Source organism: Pectinophora gossypiella, chromosome 13 (assembly GCF_024362695.1).
Source record: "Pectinophora gossypiella chromosome 13, ilPecGoss1.1, whole genome shotgun sequence".
In the NCBI taxonomy this organism is placed as follows: Eukaryota; Metazoa; Arthropoda; class Insecta; order Lepidoptera; family Gelechiidae; genus Pectinophora; species Pectinophora gossypiella.
Window position 1 is genome coordinate 5,775,397 of NC_065416.1, and position 19,869 is coordinate 5,795,265.

At 38.0% G+C, this 19,869-nt stretch overlaps 1 protein-coding gene across 5 annotated transcripts; it reads right to left on the reverse strand.

Moving 5' to 3' along the window:
* Positions 1–1,575: 1,575 nt before the first annotated feature.
* On the reverse strand, positions 1,576–19,231 carry LOC126371903 (alpha-amylase-like). Of its 5 annotated transcripts, none has more exons than XM_050017333.1 (11): positions 18,881–19,231; positions 16,575–16,757; positions 15,226–15,383; positions 13,433–13,604; positions 12,923–13,038; positions 10,340–10,529; positions 6,684–6,857; positions 6,267–6,398; positions 5,178–5,378; positions 4,397–4,558; positions 1,576–2,041 (listed from the first exon to the last, which is right to left on the reverse strand). In XM_050017333.1, exons 2-11 carry the CDS (start codon positions 16,749–16,751, stop codon positions 1,979–1,981), a joined length of 1,545 nt encoding a protein of 514 aa, XP_049873290.1. In that variant the 5' UTR covers positions 16,752–16,757; positions 18,881–19,231; the 3' UTR covers positions 1,576–1,978. The 5 variants fall into 5 exon arrangements, with proteins under 5 accessions (XP_049873290.1, XP_049873289.1, XP_049873291.1 ...); XM_050017332.1 differs by lacking the exon at positions 12,923–13,038 and adding an exon at positions 11,180–11,295 and having other exon boundaries at positions 18,881–19,228; XM_050017334.1 differs by having other exon boundaries at positions 18,877–19,228.
* Between the last annotated feature and the right edge of the window lie 638 nt (positions 19,232–19,869).

The following is a 19,869-nucleotide window of genomic DNA, read 5'->3' on the forward strand; positions in this document are numbered from 1 at the left end:
AATCAACCGGAGGGGTATGGAGCATACTCCACCACGCTGCTCCACTGCGGGTTGGTGGAGGTGTTTTTACGGCTGATAGCCGGGACCAACGGCTTAACGTGCCCTCCGAAGCACGGAATCATCTTACTTTTTCGGACAATCAGGTGATTCAAGCCTGAAAAGTCCTTACCAAAGGACAGTCTCACAAAGTGATTTCGACAATGTCCCCATCGGGAATCGAACCCGGACCTCCAGATCGTGAGCCTAACGCTCTAACCACTAGACCACGGAGGCTGTCAGCCTCCCTAATTTCCACCATATAGACTAATGCGTTCGACTATTTGCCGGGCCATGTTTGGGCAAATCCAACCCATCCCCCCCACTCTACCCCCTGTGGTTGATTGAGGGGAGGCCTGTGCCCAGCAGTGGGACGTATATAGGCTATCTATGTTATGTATGTTTGGGCAAATCGATTCTGTATGGTGACGAAAGTCATCATCATCATCTCCATAATATTATCTCGTTTCACACAGGGTCCGCTTACTTAACCTGAAGATTTGACAGGTCCGGTTTTTTGTATGGTGACGAAAGTATAAGCACATAAATATACATTTTTTAAATTACTTTATTTTATTTTACCCGGTTCGTCAAACCACGCCCTAGAGACGCACTGTCAGGATCGAATCGCCATGGTTGGTTGTTGCCATCTTAATAAGACCCCTGTATGTACCTACTCATGCTTACGTATGACACGATTACTTAAACGATAGGATCGCATAGATAAAATAGAAACTTGGCTATTCATTAATAGCGTTCTGTAAGTAGGTATCTACCAACCTCACATTGATAAGGAACCGTAGGTACTGTTGTACAGAATCTGTGTACAATAATGTGGCATATATTATGATTAACGTGTAGGTCTAATTTGTGGGAGGAGTTGAAGTATCAAAAGTATAAGTAAAGACCTGAATAAGAACTCTAAGTATCCTTAGACAGGACAGACAGCGAGCTTAGCACCGTAAGCGCGCGACTCTTTCTCGCCTCAACATACTTCACTCGTCACTCTCTCACAGTACTGCACAAAAAGAGACAGACGATCTCTGGCGAGAAAGAGTCGCGTGCTTACGGTGCTAGGCCCGCAGGTCGAGCTTCTAATGGATACGATGTAGACCGCGACAACAACGTCGCCGAACCTTGCAAAGGGAATGTAATTCGAACGCACTAGCTATACTTAAATAAAATAAACCACGCATAAAAGTTGAGGTTGGGGTCCTAATTACAACTATAATAATACTGAATTACGACATCGACACAGCGAAGTCAAGAATTATCACTACATAGTACAAAACAAAGTCGCTTTTTCTGTCCCATCCCTATGTACGCTTAAATCTTTAAAACTACGCAACGGATTTTGATGCGGTTTTTTAATAGATAGAGAGATTCAAGAGGAAGGTTTATATATATAATAACATCTATTACATAGTGGAGAAATACTGTTATTTCTGAGGTTTTTAATGTGATGTCGTAAATAATTTCATTTTTTCCGCAGCATTGCCGGGGCGGGTACCTAGTGTACTTACAAATAAATACACAGAATTACGTAGGTAGTAATACAATCTTTATCTTTATTTCGCATTTAATTTACAAATATTAGACTCATACATTACAATTTTTTATAGTCAGTGTCGTGTCTAATTTAATTTATTATGACGGGTATAGCTTATATAAAACGAGTAAATATCTTAAAATTAAAGTTAGAAAGTTGAAAGAACATCAGCATTCTTCCGAATAGTAGTAGAAAATATAATCACTATCATAGAACAGATAAAGTCAACATTTGTTATGTTTACTTTGAAAAATTCGGCGCGCATATCAGAATTTTTAATCATCATTATTCCATAAACAACTGACAATATCTAACAGAATGCTGATGTGCTTTTAGCTTAATTATGTGCAAAACAGTCCATTAAGTTGATCGTCAATTTTCCATGTTTTTAAGTTACCCATGCCAAGAAATAGATATTCCACTAAAACGTCGGTCGGTAGGTGCTTGTAGTGATGACTGAAAAAAAAAACACAATTAGCAATCCAAGTATGAGAGAAATTAAAATGTTTCGTGATGTTAATTTTATAAACGGTGATATCGCCTGGCGCAGAAAAGTAAGAAGATTCCATACTTCGGAAGGCACTTTATGGCGTTGGTTCCAGGCTACTAGCCCAAACACCTTCCGCACTGGTGCAGCGTGGTGGAATACAACTTCCACACTCCACTTCAACTTGCTCTATACAACTTCCTGTCGATTGAGGGTGGCTTGTGCCCAGCAGGGAGACGTGTATAGTCATGAATTAATATGTGATACAAATATAAAAAACGACCCGAATTCGACCGAAGACCGGCTTATTACGTCATCATAATTATACCTACGTCACCACGATAAAATCCATAAGTTATGATGATCACATCCTAATCATAGTTTCCCTACCTACCTGTACCAGTATCTGTATAAGGAACCGCTGAGTTGACATTATACTTAAGTGATGATACTTAATATTTTTACAAAAAGTTTTTTTAAAAAACGAACGATATATATCTAAGTATGTGTAAGTACTTATAATAAGTTTATTAATGGTCCCTCCTAATTTTATTTTAAGTTATACCTACCAGTTTCTTATCCGCCGAAAAGGAAAGGGACGAATGATTGACAACTGTTAAGTTTAAAATGAATAAGTAAATGAATGAATAACCCGGGCGAATAAAATAGGCATCTCGCATCAGCGAGTTGCATACCAATGCTACCCGTTAGACTTGTGCTGTCAACTTAATTCTGTCGGGTTATATAATATAAAGAGGGTTGTTTAAATTTCTGCCTAAAATTGCCGTGTGTTGGATATTTTTTACGCCTGTCGATAACCTTGCCCCTTTCCATTTTGGTGGATAACAACATATATAGCTTAAAACATGATGACAACATGACAACATGATGGACTAATGTTATGGGCGATAGGCTGATCCCTTATCACCATAAGGTTCATCATATCCATCTTTGGAATTCGTATCAACAGTGGCTGCAAGTTGTCTTTGATTACTTGTGCCTCTGCCCACCCCATTAGGGATTACGGGCGTGAGTTTATGTATGTATGTATGTATAGCTTAAAATAAAATTAGGCGGTGTGTACTGGAATTTGCACCATTTTCTGATTAAAATCACCTACTCAGATATCGTATCCTGTATCGTATCCGATTGATAGAACATTACTACGCAAAATAAGCGCTGTTTGTTGAGTTGTGGATGTCAATCCGTACGCCAATACGATTGATATTGTACACGTTCCGTGAGATTGTGATTTCCTGCAGATTTTGTGATAATTATATGCGTTCGTGTGAACTTTATCAGTTCAAAGTCCAATAAAGGGAAAGTTTCCACTTTTATTTTTAATAATAATAATAATAATCTGCAATAGTCCTACACGAACCAGGGATTGTCTTTGTGTGCACTCCCATAGTGTATACAGGTATAATCGCTGGGTGGTGTCACATCACATTTAGAATAAATTGTCTTAATTGTCTCTACGTGTTGGCTTCAGCCCCACGCACGCCAAAAGTTCGGGACTCAATAAGCCCGAGATATGGAAACGACATACAAATAATAATAATAAAATATTTAGTTCAGATTCTGCATCCATATTATGTTAGTAAAATACGTATTTATTTTCATTTTTCCATTTTTATTTTCTTCTACTACACTTTGAACTTCTTGCGTCCGTTATACTATTCAAACCTAGCTGACGCTTGCCAACTCATAATTACGAGAAGTCAGCAACAAAAGAAAGTTAAAAGAAATTGTATTTGGGTCAGGCCGAAGGAAACCTAAACGTTCGAAATTCCCCGTACTACTTTAAGCAAACTCACGTACGCACTATCGTGGGTACGCGTACTGCTAATTGAGAATCACTGGTGTAGACTAATACTTCTCTGTCCTCTTTAGTTGATTAATGGGAACTTTGGATGGAGCCCAAGAGCGGTACACAATATTTTGTTTATATTATACCTATATTGAGTCGAAGTATGCTCAGTTCTGGACGATTACCATCAACTCATCAAATTGTTTCAAGCTAAATTTGTATTATATTTTTTATTGTAAATTAATATTTGCGCGCCAGCAAGCAGGCTAAATACACTAAGGACATACATAATATATTACCTATTAAGACCATTGTACTGTGTTCATGCAAATAAACGATCTATCTATCTATCTATCTCATAACTACTTATAGGCATTTGCATCGGTCCGCTCAAAAGAGTTAAAGTAAACTTCGGATAGCTGTTTTCGTTTACTCATGTCGACATGGTGCTGTGTGGCACCTAAAATTGAACGCAAATAATACGTATAAGAGTTGGTAGGCATACTGTGCTTACCTCTGGTCCAACGTGAATAGCCAGATGCATATCTTCACCACTTGCAGGCACGACTATGTTAGCTCTACCATCACCATCGACCGTCACTTTGGTACCAGTACACGAGTTTCCTTTTCTGGTACCCGTGATGACGTCACAATAGTCACCTGGAGGTAGACCAGTCTGAAAATAATTATAATGTTTATAAAGGATATTATATATTGAAGTAAGTATAATATTACACATCTACTATTTAATACGATTACATTATAAAACAATTAATAGAGGTGGAAATTTTACGATTATTTATTTTTCAGCAATCCGCTGCGGTTCATGCGGTGCAGGAAAACCGGCTGCGTTGGTATGGGCATGTTAAAAGAAGACCGCCTGAGTACATTGGCAACGTGGCACTCGACTTCAATATTACTGGTCAGCGACGTAGAGGAAGACCTAAGCTGAGATGGTTGAGTGTCGTGGAGAAAGACATGGAGAGTTGCGGGTTATCCGAAGACGATGTCCAGGATAGGGCAAAGTGGAGGAAGAACAGTAGGAAAGCGGACCCCGGCGCAAGACGGCGGGATTCACGCTAGGAAGAAGAAGAAGAAGAAGAATCGGCTGCGGTTCATCAAGTCGTTAATATCCAAAATTATCTGAACGACTTACTTTTGCTTATTTATTCATACACCACGCGAAGTCTCCATATTTTTTGACAGGACTGTTTTTATGAATTTAAACGTACAAAATTTTAATTGATATGTCGAACAAATTCAGTTTGAAGTAAGTACCAAATTAAACATCTCACCTGCAAATTCTGCACCAGATCATTATTCTCCAAGTTAAAAGCGATGAATGCTTTGTTGGCCCTGCTAAAAGCGATCTGGTTGTTCCCATTGTCCCACCAGTTTTCGATGCTGGTGTCTCTGGCGACATTCCTGAATGCCACCATCTGGTAGATCTGTCGCCAGCGGTGCTCGCAGACCCAGCCGTTGCCACAGGTATCATCCTGAAGAGGCAAAGGTTTGAAACAAACTGAAGTTAGCATTAAACCTTAACCTCGGAACGCCGAGATTGAGATTTGGATTTTAAAAGAAGATTAAGGACGCCACACACAAAAACAAGACATTTCATTTAAAAAATTCACAAAACAATTACAAAAAAGTAAAACGGATATTCGTCGTAATGATTATAAGGTGGTGGTGGACGTCCTGGGGGGCTAAAAAGGCCACTTTTGATGAATCATAATATGTTCCTATTAGGAATTGAATTGCAAATCGTAAAATGGCCACTTATGGATTTTCATATTTCAATTCATATTTCAATTCATATTTCAATTCATATTACAATTCATAATATAAATTCCCCATTTTGACAGTTCTCTATGGAAAGTTGTAAAATGGCCAACTTTAGGATGAATTGCAAACGTCAAATAGCTGGATTCTTAGATGAGATAAAAGGGCCTCACTCAGCACAAATCAATACAATAAACTAGGTTTTAAAGTAAACTGACAGGTTGATAGAAATAAATAAACTCAACAACAAACATGTCGGCAGTGTGGTTCTATCGATCGAGATACGCAGAAACGGTAATAAACATCCACTTCCCGAAACTCTGTTTTGTGCTTTGAAGATAACTCAAGAAACTCGTGGACATATCCAGAAATGAGACGAATACGAAGGTAGGTCTTTTCTTTCTAATTCCGACTCAATTCTTAGTGCACCTAATCAAGTGGTCATTAGGTTACTAGCTCACGACTATATTTTCACCTGGAGTAGCCACAAGTACAGGTGGTCTTTAGGTATACTGACTTTCCTTCCAGAAATTTCTTTCTTTACGAGAAAATAAATAAAACAGAATAATAAATTGTACATTGTTGAAATTGGCACTACTTACTGCATTTATGGATGGACTTATAATATTACTTTGGGCGTCCTGCGGTGGTCCTTGTTTGTCGTTTGAGAAGAAGTAACTGCTCATCACGCGAGGTTCTCCATAAGGATGAGCCAGCATGAATGCTATGGCACCCTGAAGAAGAAACAGCAGTTTGTTAATTGTTATACAATTTTATTATGTTGGAGAAATTTGACTAAATTTTGTACGACTTTTCTATAAACATTCTTACCTACAACTTATCCACCAAATAATATAACTATTATCCAGCTCTTATCCGGAAGATAGGCAATCACACAGTTCATTTTATCAACAAATGGTGAAACACTAGCTTAACTTATGACACTTTAAATTCTACGCATCAGATTCTTCTAAGTATTTTTTTAGTCTAGTCGAATATTACTTTGGTTACTTAGGTACCTTATAAGCCCTGGACTCCTTATAAGTTAACACATCATTGGATCTCTGGGTGTCGTGGTTATCAATAAAAGCCAATGCGGTACTGTTGGGAGCCAGCCCCCACTGCTCGCCCCAGTTGACCAGCCATTTGAGAGCATTCTTCCCACGGAACACATTCTTCAATTCAGCCCCCACCTTTGGAAATGTTAAAAACAAATTGATTACATAGGGACATTTGTGAATTTTCGGATATCATTTTTTACCTTAAAAAAATTAAGATGGGTTTGCTCTTGACTTCGTTCTTCCACGAGGAGGAGAGATCGACAGTGGAACGAGCTTACCCAGAAAATGCCTGTTTGCGCGTGATCTAAAGGACCCCAGGTTATAAGATACAGGAAACATCGACGCCGACAGCCCGTTCCATAAAAACATTACCAATGATACCTTATAAAAATGATGCAAAGGCTCGGATTAAAAATATACCTTAGTACTTATTAAAATGTAGGACGTACATGAATCTTTATTATAAAAGTGACTACCTATATTTGGCGGTAAGTAGGTAAGTAGAAAATGTGTTAATGTTTTTCAAAATTTAATTTAATTTAAACCAAAATTAGAGATCTGGTGAATGTTTGATCTTCAAAACTCAAATGAATTTTAATGGACACCAAAGTATAATATAAACTTGTTAATTAAATCGAGGATTGTATGTATTAAACATTTCTTGGCGTTGCCTCAACCAATTACATCAAACTTCTAAGATTTCCGCGGCTCATTTAATTAAAAGTGAAGATTAAAGCAAAAATTATAATAAAATCAAAATTTTAAATGACAAACGAAGCTTTATGACTGTTGTCAGAAGGATTTCGAAGAGTGCTTAAATAGAATCAGTATACATAATCAGCTTGTGCTTGTTAAAAAGTGAAATTTCATCACAAAAGCTACTTTTTGTTGGTAAAGGGTGTCTGACCCAAAATAATGTTGCTGATAAATTAAAGTGCCGTGATTTGGTAGAAACCTAAATTCGCCTAGTCACTGATTAGAGCGATTGATTGGCAACACGAACCTAATTGACGGGTATAAATTAATTAGAGATGAATGAGCATTATAAAACAAGGCTATAAAAGATGTTATGTAAAATACGTTAAACAAACTTTGGTACCCAATTAATAATTATATTTTTTTTTTCACCTAAGCACCAAACTAACCTATAACCCGACTCGGTACCTAATTAGTATATGAGACACATTGACTATTGTAAACTTTGTGGGTAGGTAGACTAGCGGGCTTAGCACCGTAAGCACCCGACTCTTTCTCATCGCGACAGAGATCATCTGTCTTTTTCTGTTCAGTACTGTGAGAGAGTGACGGGTGACGTATGTCGAGGCGAGAAAGAGTCGCGCGCTTACGGTGCTAAGCCCGCTGGGCGTGTCATTTTTTAGTTAGAGAGTAGGTATGTACCCAGAAGTAAGATGTATATATAGGTTGTTTTTGTTACAGGCAGGCACGCTTCTTAATGAGGTACTTTCCAGGCTACTTTTCTCAAAAAAAAATAGAGATGGCGCTGTCGAGATTTGACGTGATAATTACCTATTTTCCCACCACTCCGGAATCCATGAAATTAGGTTAAACGAACACAATTTCTATATATTTTTATAATGATTGATTAAATACATTATATTTTTGAATAATAATGCAGGCATGTAGGTTATTTATTCATTCAAAGTAACAATATTTAACATTTCACCATAAAAATACGGTGTTTCATAAACCTATCGACAGGTATCAACAATTAATAAATAAATAAACGAGGAAACAAGGTAAGTGAAGAAGTAGATAGTTCGCTCGTTACCGCTTGCTAAACAAATTGAACCTCACATAACATAAAAATTGATACTAATGATTATACTTACTCACGTATTGAGCGAATGGGAATACATACATTAATAAATAAAGTTTGCTAGTATTTTGGTGCATTTGAAATTTCGGTTGTAGATGTATCATTTCCCATGAGGGAATTTAATCCATATGGATTATAGAGGTATATCCGTTGAGGAGACCTATATACAAGTAAAATGTACAAGCTGGTGGTTGTTCATCCGCGTGGATTATCTTTAAGAGCCTTCTGAATTGAATTTCTAAACCCCATTCTCAGTGCTTGCATTATAAAAGAAAGCTTTGTGCACAAGTTTCTAGTCACAGCGGATTATTTTTAAAAGATTTGCATTTGACCTCAATCTCACCTGATGATAAGTGAAGATGTGTACCACGTTTGCCTATAAATAATACCTGAAAATATATCACCATAACCATACCTTGAGGAGCTCGGTGGCGTAGCGGTTAACGCGCTCGGTCAGCGATTGTTGAAGTAAAGCAACTTTCGCAAAGGTCGGTCATAGGATGGGTGACCAGACCACACAAAAAAAAAGTTTTCATCTCGAGCTCCTCCGTGCTTCGGAAGGCACGTTAAGCCGTTGGCCCCGGCTGCATTAGCAGTCGTTAATAACCATCAATCCGCACTGGGCCCGCGTGATGGTTTAAGGCCCGATCTCCCCATCCATCCATAGGGAAGGCCCGTGCCCCAGCAGTGGGGACGTTAATAGGCTAATGATGATGAACCATACCTGATAATCATACCTTAGGTAGGTATGTATGTGTGGCGTAATGTAATAAAAAAAAACTGTCTTCACTACATAGTATTTTAAAACAAAGTCGCTTTTTCTGTCCCTATATCCCTATGTACGCTTAAATCTTTAAAACTACGCAACGGATTTTGATGTGGTTTTTTTAATAGATAGAGTGATTCAAGCGGAAGGTTTATAATATGTATAATAACATCCATTAAATAGTGGAGAAATACTGTTATTTTTGAGGTTTTAATGTGATGTCGTAAATAATTTCATTTTTTTTTCCTCAGCATTGCACCCGAGCCGGGGCGGGTCGCTAGTTCCAAATAAATGCCTTTTCACTCTGGTTTTGAAGAAGAGTGAATAGGCAGGGAGAAGTCAGTGTGACGAGATGATGAAGTCGGCTCAGCAGTGCCTACATTAGGCAAGGCATTGTCATTGGTACAAATGCATACGTACAACTGCTCGGACCTCTCCCCTGAGGTTTTTGGCTAAGCGCTGATTTGTCTGACATTCTACAGTGTCTTCTTGTTTAGTGTATTAAAAGCCTTATTACACTACCCGATTCATCGGGGTCCGAGACATCAGGTATAATAAGATGTACAGTCATGAGCAATATAATGTACCCACTTTAGGACTCTGTCGCACTAACATATTTGACATTTAGCGAGACTTACAGTTCAATTTGTCAAAAAAGTTAATGTGACATGGTACCAAAGTATATACATATTAATGCTCGTGACCGTACCACGATATCGTGGCCCGATGGGATGGGTGCTTTAAGACTACAAGTACAATTTTAGAATATATAAAAACATAGCAAATATATAAATAAAAGAGAAGATGCAGGTCGTGTCGTATCAGGTTGTGAAGGATTTGGCGGGAAGAAGAGAAGAATGGCGATTACTCCACCGACAAGAGCGCAGCTCTTAAATAAAGTGAGAGAGAAAAAAATTGCTGCCTGACACACTACCTGAATCCCGACGCGTCGCGCCCGTTGGGTTGGGTAGTATAATAACGCCTTTAGTTAGATAAAATACTAAAACTTACCCTGAACTCAGTCACGTCACCGAAAGAAGTATATTCTTCAGGATGGATAGCCTCATTTCCATAGTAAATTACCTCTTGGAAAATGTATGGTTTAGAATTTGGGGCAAAACCGAACTCAGGATTCAAATTATCTAGCCGGGAGTAAATGTTCTTCAGATCTTCCGGCCACATGTGTTTTGCTGCGTCCACTCTAAAAAAATAAAAATATTGGTGATGAAATGATCCACCATTAACACAAAAGACAATAAGTACCTAAACTCACGCCTATTTCCCACCGGGGTAAACAGAGACTATAAAATTCCAAAGGAACTCTACTTCATTAATCTAATACTTAATACTACTTACTTGTTTGGATACTTAATTAAAGTGTGCTATAAAAAAAGTTCGATTAAGGTTTTGAAGTGTTCTGAAAATTCTTTGAAATATTTATATATTACAGGGCGACTTTTCAGTAATTATAGACTCGAAACAGACGAATAAGGCCTATCATGATGATGATGAGACACAAAAATGTGATTTAATAATTCTTTAGTATTAGAAAAATATATAAAAATAAATAAAAAATATAAATTAATATTTATTTTTTCATTCTCGGATAACAATACTAATATGTCGGTAATACTATTTTTTTTTTTACTTTGTTTATGGAACTTTGTGTATGTTTAAATTGTTTCTAAAAGGTACTGTGTGCAATAAAGAATATTACTTTTTTATTAGTCGTCATCATCATTAATTTAAGCCGCTAATGTCGGTGTAGCATTCTCCATTCTTGTCTATCAAATTCCAATTCCATGATTTCTTTAGAAGACACCTTAAGAACTTATTTAAAAATATATTTACCTTAATCCCGCGACGCCGAGTGAGATAAGATGGTTGAGGAACTGTGCTACTTTCTCGCGAACGTGAGGCTTGCTGTGATCCAAGTCTTTAAGACCAACTAACTTACATGATCTAACCTGTAAAGTGTTAGTCACAACGATGTTAAGCGGTTGGTAGGGTAGAAAACTTTTTTAGTTACAACAGCCCGTAGCATAGTGCACGCATACCGCGCGCGACGCGATATATCAACCGGTATATTATTATGTTTTTTTTAAATCCAAATGGGATTGCGGTGCCCTAACAGGGTGTCACATGTTTGTACATATTTACTTATAAGAACTGTAATACCATGCAATAAAGAAATTAGTAAATAAGATTCCTCCTGACTTTATTATCTCTCCTAAACAGATTACAAATCGACAAAGTGTCGATGATGTAGCAAGGTCTCCCTGAAAGTGTTTATTCAAACATCGTTTATTTACCGTCTACTCAATGAGTTCAGTTATTTACAGTGTTGTGCGCGACTTTGAGGCACGCTACGGCTACAGATTTCGTTTTTCGATTACCTAACAAAAAATAGTTGTTTTCCAGCTTCCAAGTACAAACGGTAGATGCTTCATTATGCTGAGTAGGTACTTAAAACCTTTTAAGGAGAGGTAGGTAAGTAAAAATAAAAACTTAATTTTGCTTAGACAAAGACTTCAAAGCCACATTAAATTGTTGATAAGATTATTATTGCATCCTAGTAACTCAAACAACTTTTATCTCAAGATTACCTACTTATTATAATATTACCTTCACGAATTCTCCATCTTCTAGAATTTGCATAATAATTATGTATCATCAAAAATGAATTGCCATTTAAATCTAGGCTTAACACAATGATAACATTATCTACTGATTGATTGATATTTACAATTAACAAAAAAGAAAAACAGTACATACCTACCTAAGTATATTATCGCGATTCATTCATAGAGTATCTAATTCCTGCGCCCTATCAACAGCCGTACCTACGACATTTATCTACGTAGTACTTAGATAGCATATTTGCTGCGTCTATCGTCCGAAGCTCTCGATATAATTGATATAATTCACAGCCGTAACACTCGATACAAACATCTCGTACTAACACAGACACAACACAGATGCAGTGTGTGCCACTTAACCCCGTGCGTGCAGCGGAACAACGCGCTCGTTTACTCCTGAACCGGTTACGGCTTAAATATACTAAAACTACCCGCAACGGGGGGTGAGGTACGAGTTTGATTTACGTCGTATCGACGCGGGGCGGAGTATGACCCTTATATATATGTACTTAGTATTATTGTTAATTCTATGAGTAAACGATAGCGATAAAGAAGTTACACGCATCGTTTTAATTCGACGCTAACACGGTAGGTACAAGTGGTTTTTCGCTAGTCCTTAGAAACTGGACTTTAGACTGAATTTACTTTCAAATTAGTCACAAAGAAAGCATTACAGTATATGAAACACAAATGTATTCAAGCACCTAAACGAAACTCTTATTATAGTCTAAGAGCTTTGATGAAGTAGGGTTGCATATGGCCCGCTCTTGGTTCCTTATTTCTCATAAATATTGATTGATTGATGCTTCACAGTCGATTTCAATGAAATGATATCAACTGGTAAATTCATCGAGGATTATAAGAGCTTTTACACATATATATTTAACTAGTGCTAAACATGTAATTAGATGACTTTGATTTCACGGACAATGACCAAATATTTTTGCAAAAATACCTTAGGCCAGCGACGCCCAATTTGATCAAGTGATTGAAGTATTCGACAATTTTTCCACGAACGTAGTCCATAGTTTGGTTCAAGTCTTTGAGACCCACCAGTTGGCAATTGCGAACCTGAATTAAGAGACAGTCACAAATATGATGTTTTTACTACAAATCTATACCTAATAGATAACCATCGCATATTCCTGTCTCCAAATTGGTAAATACCAAACAGAAAGTTATACTTATTAAGATCATAAGCTTTTAGTATTTGGTGCATTTAGTTCCATCAAAAAAACAAGTAGGTACATAAGTAAATCTTCCACTTCCAGTAAATGTTCCAGCCCAATATCTAAATTACCTTTAAATCGCTGAAGCAAAAGCCAGCTGCCCAATGCAGCCACCAATCCGAAATTAACGGCTGCTTTGTAAGTAGGTTTCAATGAAGCATACTTATAATGAATTTGCTGGCGTAGCCTGGTTGCTTCTACTATCGATTCTGAACAGACATTTCTACTCTACTCACCTCTGCAGCATTATTGTAGTCGTTAACAGAACACACCGGATGGTGGAAATGTTCCTGACTGTAAGGTACGGCTGGAAAGTAGTCGTTTTTGAAATCTGCCGTGCTACCTGCTGTTCCTCTGTTTATAGGGTTGTCGGCTGCCATGTGGTTCACCACCACGTCTGCATATATCCTGAGGAATAAAGAGATTTTCTCCGAGGAATCATTTTGGGTTGGGTTTGTTTTGAGTGGCGCGTTACTCGGCGAAATACGAATATGGTTTACGCGAAGTTTTTGAACGTGAAGTGTCAATCATAATCTTTCAAATTGGAAAATCTTGTTACCAATATCAAAGCTACTCCATGCAAAAATCTAGTTCTTACCGTGTTCTGCTCTACAACGTAAATTCAAGTCAAACAGACAGTCCGCAGTTCTCCCTTACTCCTTAACGACGGACATCAGTATTTTATGAATAAACAAAATAGAACTATTATTGTTAACAAACTATAAATATACGTATTATTGTTTATTTCCATAACATTCGAAGAGCTGATAAATAAAACAGATTATAACTTCAAAGAAGATTATTACTTAATCGATGAATTATTATAAATTATTATCTAACAGGGAATCTTTTTAAAATTATTTTGAGTAAAAGTGATTAAGTAAGTGCTTAAAGTCCAGCGGGGCGTCCATTTTATACTTACTATATAACATAGGTAGGTATTCGTAGAAATCCTTTTTATTACGCAGTAGTTATCATGTTCCAATTTGCTACGCTCTAGTTCGTACGCGGTAGGCGGGCACAAAATTAACCTAATTTTAGTTTGACAACTCCTAAACTAGTGCCGTCACATACAATTAAACGGGTTCGTAAACTAATCTTAGCTTCGAGACTGCCTACAAGATCATGTCAATGTGACAGTTCTTATATAAAAACAGGCACTTGAGCATGATCATGAGAGCAGTCTCAGCTGAGATTAGTTTGTTAATACAACCCTAATTAAAACACATAATAATGGATTCTTTCCGCGTTTGAAATAGGGATATGAGACTCCCGATATTTCGACACTGTTGCAAGTGCCATGATCACGGGATGACTGATGAGATTGGAGTGGAGTAGGTAGATCCATAATTTAACGCCGAAAGAACCCGTTCTTATGTGTTTTAATTATGATAATAACCGCGTAAACTTAAAACAATGTATAATACAACCCTAAGTGCAAGAAAGAGGTAGAGCTACTTTTAGTCCTGTCAAATTAAGTTCAAATAAGTTGGAGATTTCCCGAATCAGCACCATTATCCTTGGAAGTTACAGAAATTAGCAAACACAGAGTTTACTTACCGCTGTTATTATTGGCAGCCCTAGGGCCGTGCGGGCGGTGCGACCGCACCAGGCGTCGTTGACTACATCGAGTTTGCGGCCACATAAAATTCATACAGGGTGGCCGTAAACAACATTTTTAAAAGATTTAAACAGGTAAATTTCGGTAGCCGTAAACTAATCGAAAACTTTTGTGTTTTAAGGGGCTGAGGGGTGTCACTTTGAGATCTCGCACCACCTAAATATTTTGCTAGGGCCGCCACTGGCTGTTATAACCTATCCCCGTCTTCCTATACATACTTATAAGTCCACAAATATATCCCAAATGAACTAAGTAATCTCTTTGTTTAGAGATAAGCTTGCCTGTACTATCTATTTTCTTTGTATGTTTCTTGTGTCTGTTTTATTGTGTACAAATAAATAAAATAAAAAAATAAGTGCCCACGCCTCACCGAGTTTTCATTTAGACCTACATTCAAGCTGTACTAACCTGACTCCAACAGCATTGCATCTTCGCGTCATGTTGACAAAATCTTGCTCATTTCCCGACCGTGTGGTGAGGATGTATGACATAGGCTGGTAACGCTCATACCACGGTCGCTTGCCATCTTCTAACTGAACTATTACGTTCTCGTTTGGTGGTGAGATCTGGTAATCAAAAAACCTTATGTATTTCAATTGATGATGACGTGGTCAGCCGTTTTCGGCTACGGCGATTGCTTGAGCTCCGATGTTCATGCGCTTGCGTGTGTTTATACTCCCTTCTATCGTGTGGGTTGTGAGGTGGAGTACAAACCTCATCAACCCTGGTATCAGGGTTACTATTGAGCCGCCAAAGGCCCCTGACATGGCTCATGTAACGGCTACTTACTTACATCAGTAAGTAGTAAGCGGTGTGTTTATTTATACTTATAGCCAGTTTTGTTGGGAAAGATCTTTGCACGTTGCGCGTATGTGAACACTATAATTTTATTAACGGATAGTAAAGTGTACAAATACTAAGCATCACGCCTGTATTTCCGAAGGGGTAGGCAGAGGTGTACAGTATTTACACTCACTTCTCGCCAGCTATATTTAGGTCTCAATGTAGGGGCGAAACTATTGCTATAATACTTGTCATTTTCTTAACCGCCGAAAAGGAAAGGGACGGAGATTGACAACTGTTATTTTAAAATGAATCAATAACCCGGACGAATAAAATGCATCTCACTGATATGCAACCCGTTTTATGTATGTTGTCAACTTAATTCTGTAGGGTTATTGGCTAATAATAGGTTTGGGAGGGATTTTAAATTTTCTGCATAAAATTAACGTGTGTAATTTTTATGCCTGTTGATTAGCCGTCCCTTTCCTTTTGGTGGAAAAGAAAATGACAGGTATAACTTACAATAAACTTATATGGTGTGTGGAATCAGAAGCATTGTTAAACAGGACACAAAGCTCTGTCCGTTTTTATCTACGACACTCCTGGGAAGGTAAGCGTCTAAATGTATTCGTTTTTATTCGCTCCCAGTCCAGTACTTATAGAAGATAAGGATAATTACTTAATGTGGTCTAATAATGGCTTTGTCTAAACGGTTCTTAGGTTTTGTAAGATAGAACAGGATAGATCGGTGTAATCTCATCTGATATAGAATTGAATTTAATTGATACATCACTATACTAATGAAAGCCACATCACTGGCTTCTGTACTTTGACAGACATAAGTAACTCGTTCCGCGGCGCGTATTGAAACTAATGTAAAACTTTATTTATCTAAATTGAAAATTTATCACTAATTGCACTGAACTAGATGTTCTGTTTAATAGCATGTACGCATGGATGTACTTAATTCCTACCTGAACTCCCCCGAAGCCCTTTGGAGCTAAAAACCTCTCACACTCATCAGCTATATCTGTCCACTTCCACTCGAAGAGGTGGACGATGGTGGAGCGACCTGGCAGCTGATTGGTTCTCTCATGATGGTGGTTGCAGGCTACCAGCCCCACCAGACACAGAATTAATGGGAAATGCATTTGTACCTGAAATAAAGCAGGTACATATTATATAATTATCTAAATACTTTGAATACGAAACCGATAGATGCCTAACTAAAATTTGTAGGTAAGTACCTGATTTTAATCCTTGAAAATATTGGACAAAAATCCCTGTATAAGTAGGTAATCAGGTAATAAACGTACTTACCCATAATAATAATATATAAAAAAATCTTAATAAGTTACCTACTTCGGAATTTTTGTTCAACAAAACAAGGATTTAATTTTTTAAATTTGAATTTGGAACATTAAAATTAAGAATTTTAAGAACGTCATAATGCCCAATGTAAAATGATATTTATTTTTATTCCCAAGTTAGTACTAGGTAATAACTTATATTACCGGTATTAAATATTTGTTTATAAGTCGAAACATCTTGTGAGGTGTTTCGGGTTTTTTGACGAGAAGTGCATAGATCCAGGTCTAGAGTACCTAATCAAAACAATCTCATCGGACATTAAAATTGGAAAGTTTATTTAAGTAGGTAGGATTATAGTTACTTACTTAAAACCGGTTTTCATTTAACGACTAGTACTTACCTCTTTTCAAACTCTGCCGTTGAATTTACAGTCACTTTAAGTAAACAAATAATATTAAAATCTGTTACTATTTCACTGTGTTCATCATATTATTATAAGGAACTGTTCTACTCGGTCGAGCAACAATGCCTAAGATAACAAATGTGAACCACTTCCATAAATACTTATTGTAACAATGCAACTCGCATACCTATTACCTACTGTGCTACTAGGCTAATACGTCGCCTAAGTACGTACTAATAAATTGCATTGTTAAATGAGTAATAAGTACTTACCTATTATATTAAATTAGGTACTTATTGAAAACTTGTGTATTTATGACTGAGCAAATAATTGAGTACGTAGCTACCTACTTAATCGAAAATGAAACACAGTTACAAAAGTATTTTAAAGTTTAAAGTCAAAAAGTAGGTAAATAAGTATATGTGTCAACATTATCCAGTGTATCTAACACCCGGTAATTGGGGCATTTCTAGTATGTACAGTTCCGATTTAGCTGGTCGAAGATTAGTTCAGTCGTCTACTGTTGGTGTGACTTTCGCGACACAGTGTTTTTTTTTTACTTTTTATTATAGGCCTTAATCACTGCAGGTGGGGAAACCTGGTTGATGGTTGCGATGAGTGCGAGTGTGGAGTATCACCACAAACTATGGCTCACCTTTTATGCTGTCCTAAATGCCCTAACACCTGCACTATTAAAGACCTTCATGAAGCCACTGACAATGCCGTAAGCGTGGCCAATTACTGGTCAGCAAAAATTTAATATCGATCGCCACCGACTCACAAAGATGGGCCTTTGTCATCCATCACTGTCCCAACCTGCTACAGAATACTGTACTGTAGCGGGTACTTCACTTATTCGGTTGAGCATGGGAAATGGCAATGGCATGGGAATTTTATTTAATTCTCTACGAAGATAGGTTGTCTGCGACCTGGTGCCCCCAGGATTAAACAGAAAAGCCGGATCCGCTCATGTGGTTGATAGCTTATCTAACATTTTATCATCTAAAGGTAACGAGATAACAACAACATAACATGAGCTCACGTTCTAACGGCCTCCATGGTCCAGTGGTTGAGCGTTGTGCTCACGATCCGGAGGTCCCGGGTTCGAATCCCGGTGGGGACAAATCACAAAAAATCACTTTGTAATCCCTAGTTTGGTTAGGACATTACAGGCTGATCAGGTGATCCCGGGCCCCGGTTATTACTTACTGATGTAAGTACGTAGTCGTTACATTAGTCATGTCAGGGGTCTATGGCGGCTCAGTAATAACCCTGACACCAGGGTTGATGAGGTTGGTAATCCTCTTTACAATCCACACGATAGAAGATGAGCTCACGACTATATTGCCGATTGGGGGTACATCCATGGCAAGATGAATAGGTACATGGCAAAATGAGCGAATCAAGGATAGGTCGCTAGTACGTTAAATTTATTTGCATGAAATTGCGCAACGGACCATAATAATAATCTACAAGAAAAGCTAAATAACAGTACAAAACACAACTGACGTCACACAGTAAGAGTTAGATGTAGCTAAAGAATGAAAGTAAATAATACCTACTCACTCAGATCTATTTAGCTTCTATTCTCAGTCACGTTTGCTATTGTAATCTCTAAGCTGGGCACTCACGATTTAAGTTTCTTTTAAATTATTAACACTGTCCTGTATTCACTTTGACGCAAATCGCTGGAGTTCATTCTTATCATTTTCCTGTTATGCAGGTAAGTAATAGATACTTATGCTAGGTTAGGCACGGAACCGGTTAAATATTCTTTCTAAAAATAAACTCACTTTTGCTAGCACTTTTAATGAGGTAACGGTATCAAGAAGTACTAATTTGAATATTGTGATTTGTTGTAATTTTAAACTAATCAGATAGTATCCAAAGTAAGTATACGTGCCTAAGTAATCACTGGTCACAGGTCAGACTGATCTGACCTTCCTACCTACAGATGATTAATGTAGGTGTTTATAAATAAACCAAAAGTGATAGTCACACTTATTTAAATCATGCGTGGCTGTCTACCGCCGTATTTTGTTGTATAAAGGTATCGGTTACATCCTATTTGCTTCACTGTTTACTGTTTAGACGCCCCTTTGTTTACGCCTTACCGATCACACTCACTAATTTAAGAGCCACGCTCTTGTCGGGGTAGCATTCTCCGTCCGACGCAAATGGGATGACGCCCAGAGTAGTGTATTTCAGAGCTTAGGACTCCTGTCCTCCGCATCTGAATAGTACTGACAGTTACTGCTGCCCTCTGTCAGGTTCCAGGTTACTAGTCCCTGTGACTTGCCCCTTCCGTCCTGCATTACAGTACCGATGGCTCCCATCTCCGCGTCTGCAACGGTTGAGGTCTTCACCCGTATACCTAGACAGGATTCTACGTTATACCCCGTAGGTCTGGGTCCCTATCCGAACTCAGCTACCATCTCACTCCGGCCTAGTGAGGTAGGAGGCGCCCACCCCCGCGGGAAGGACGTGCCGAACAGGAATTACCGCAGTGCAGAGCAGAGAAGAAGACCCGTGGGCCCGGGTTAATGGTCTTGTAT

Coding starts and splice junctions, on each gene's coding strand:
- LOC126371903 (XM_050017333.1), bottom strand. CDS start 16,751: ATGCATTTCCCATTAATTCTGTGTCTGGTGGGGCTGGTAGCCTGCAAC. Junction 15,384..16,574: donor AGGGCTTCGGGGGAGTTCAG/GTAGGAATTAAG, acceptor TTTGATTACCAG/ATCTCACCACCAAACGAGAA. Junction 13,605..15,225: donor TGCAATGCTGTTGGAGTCAG/GTTAGTACAGCT, acceptor TTTATTCCTCAG/GATATATGCAGACGTGGTGG.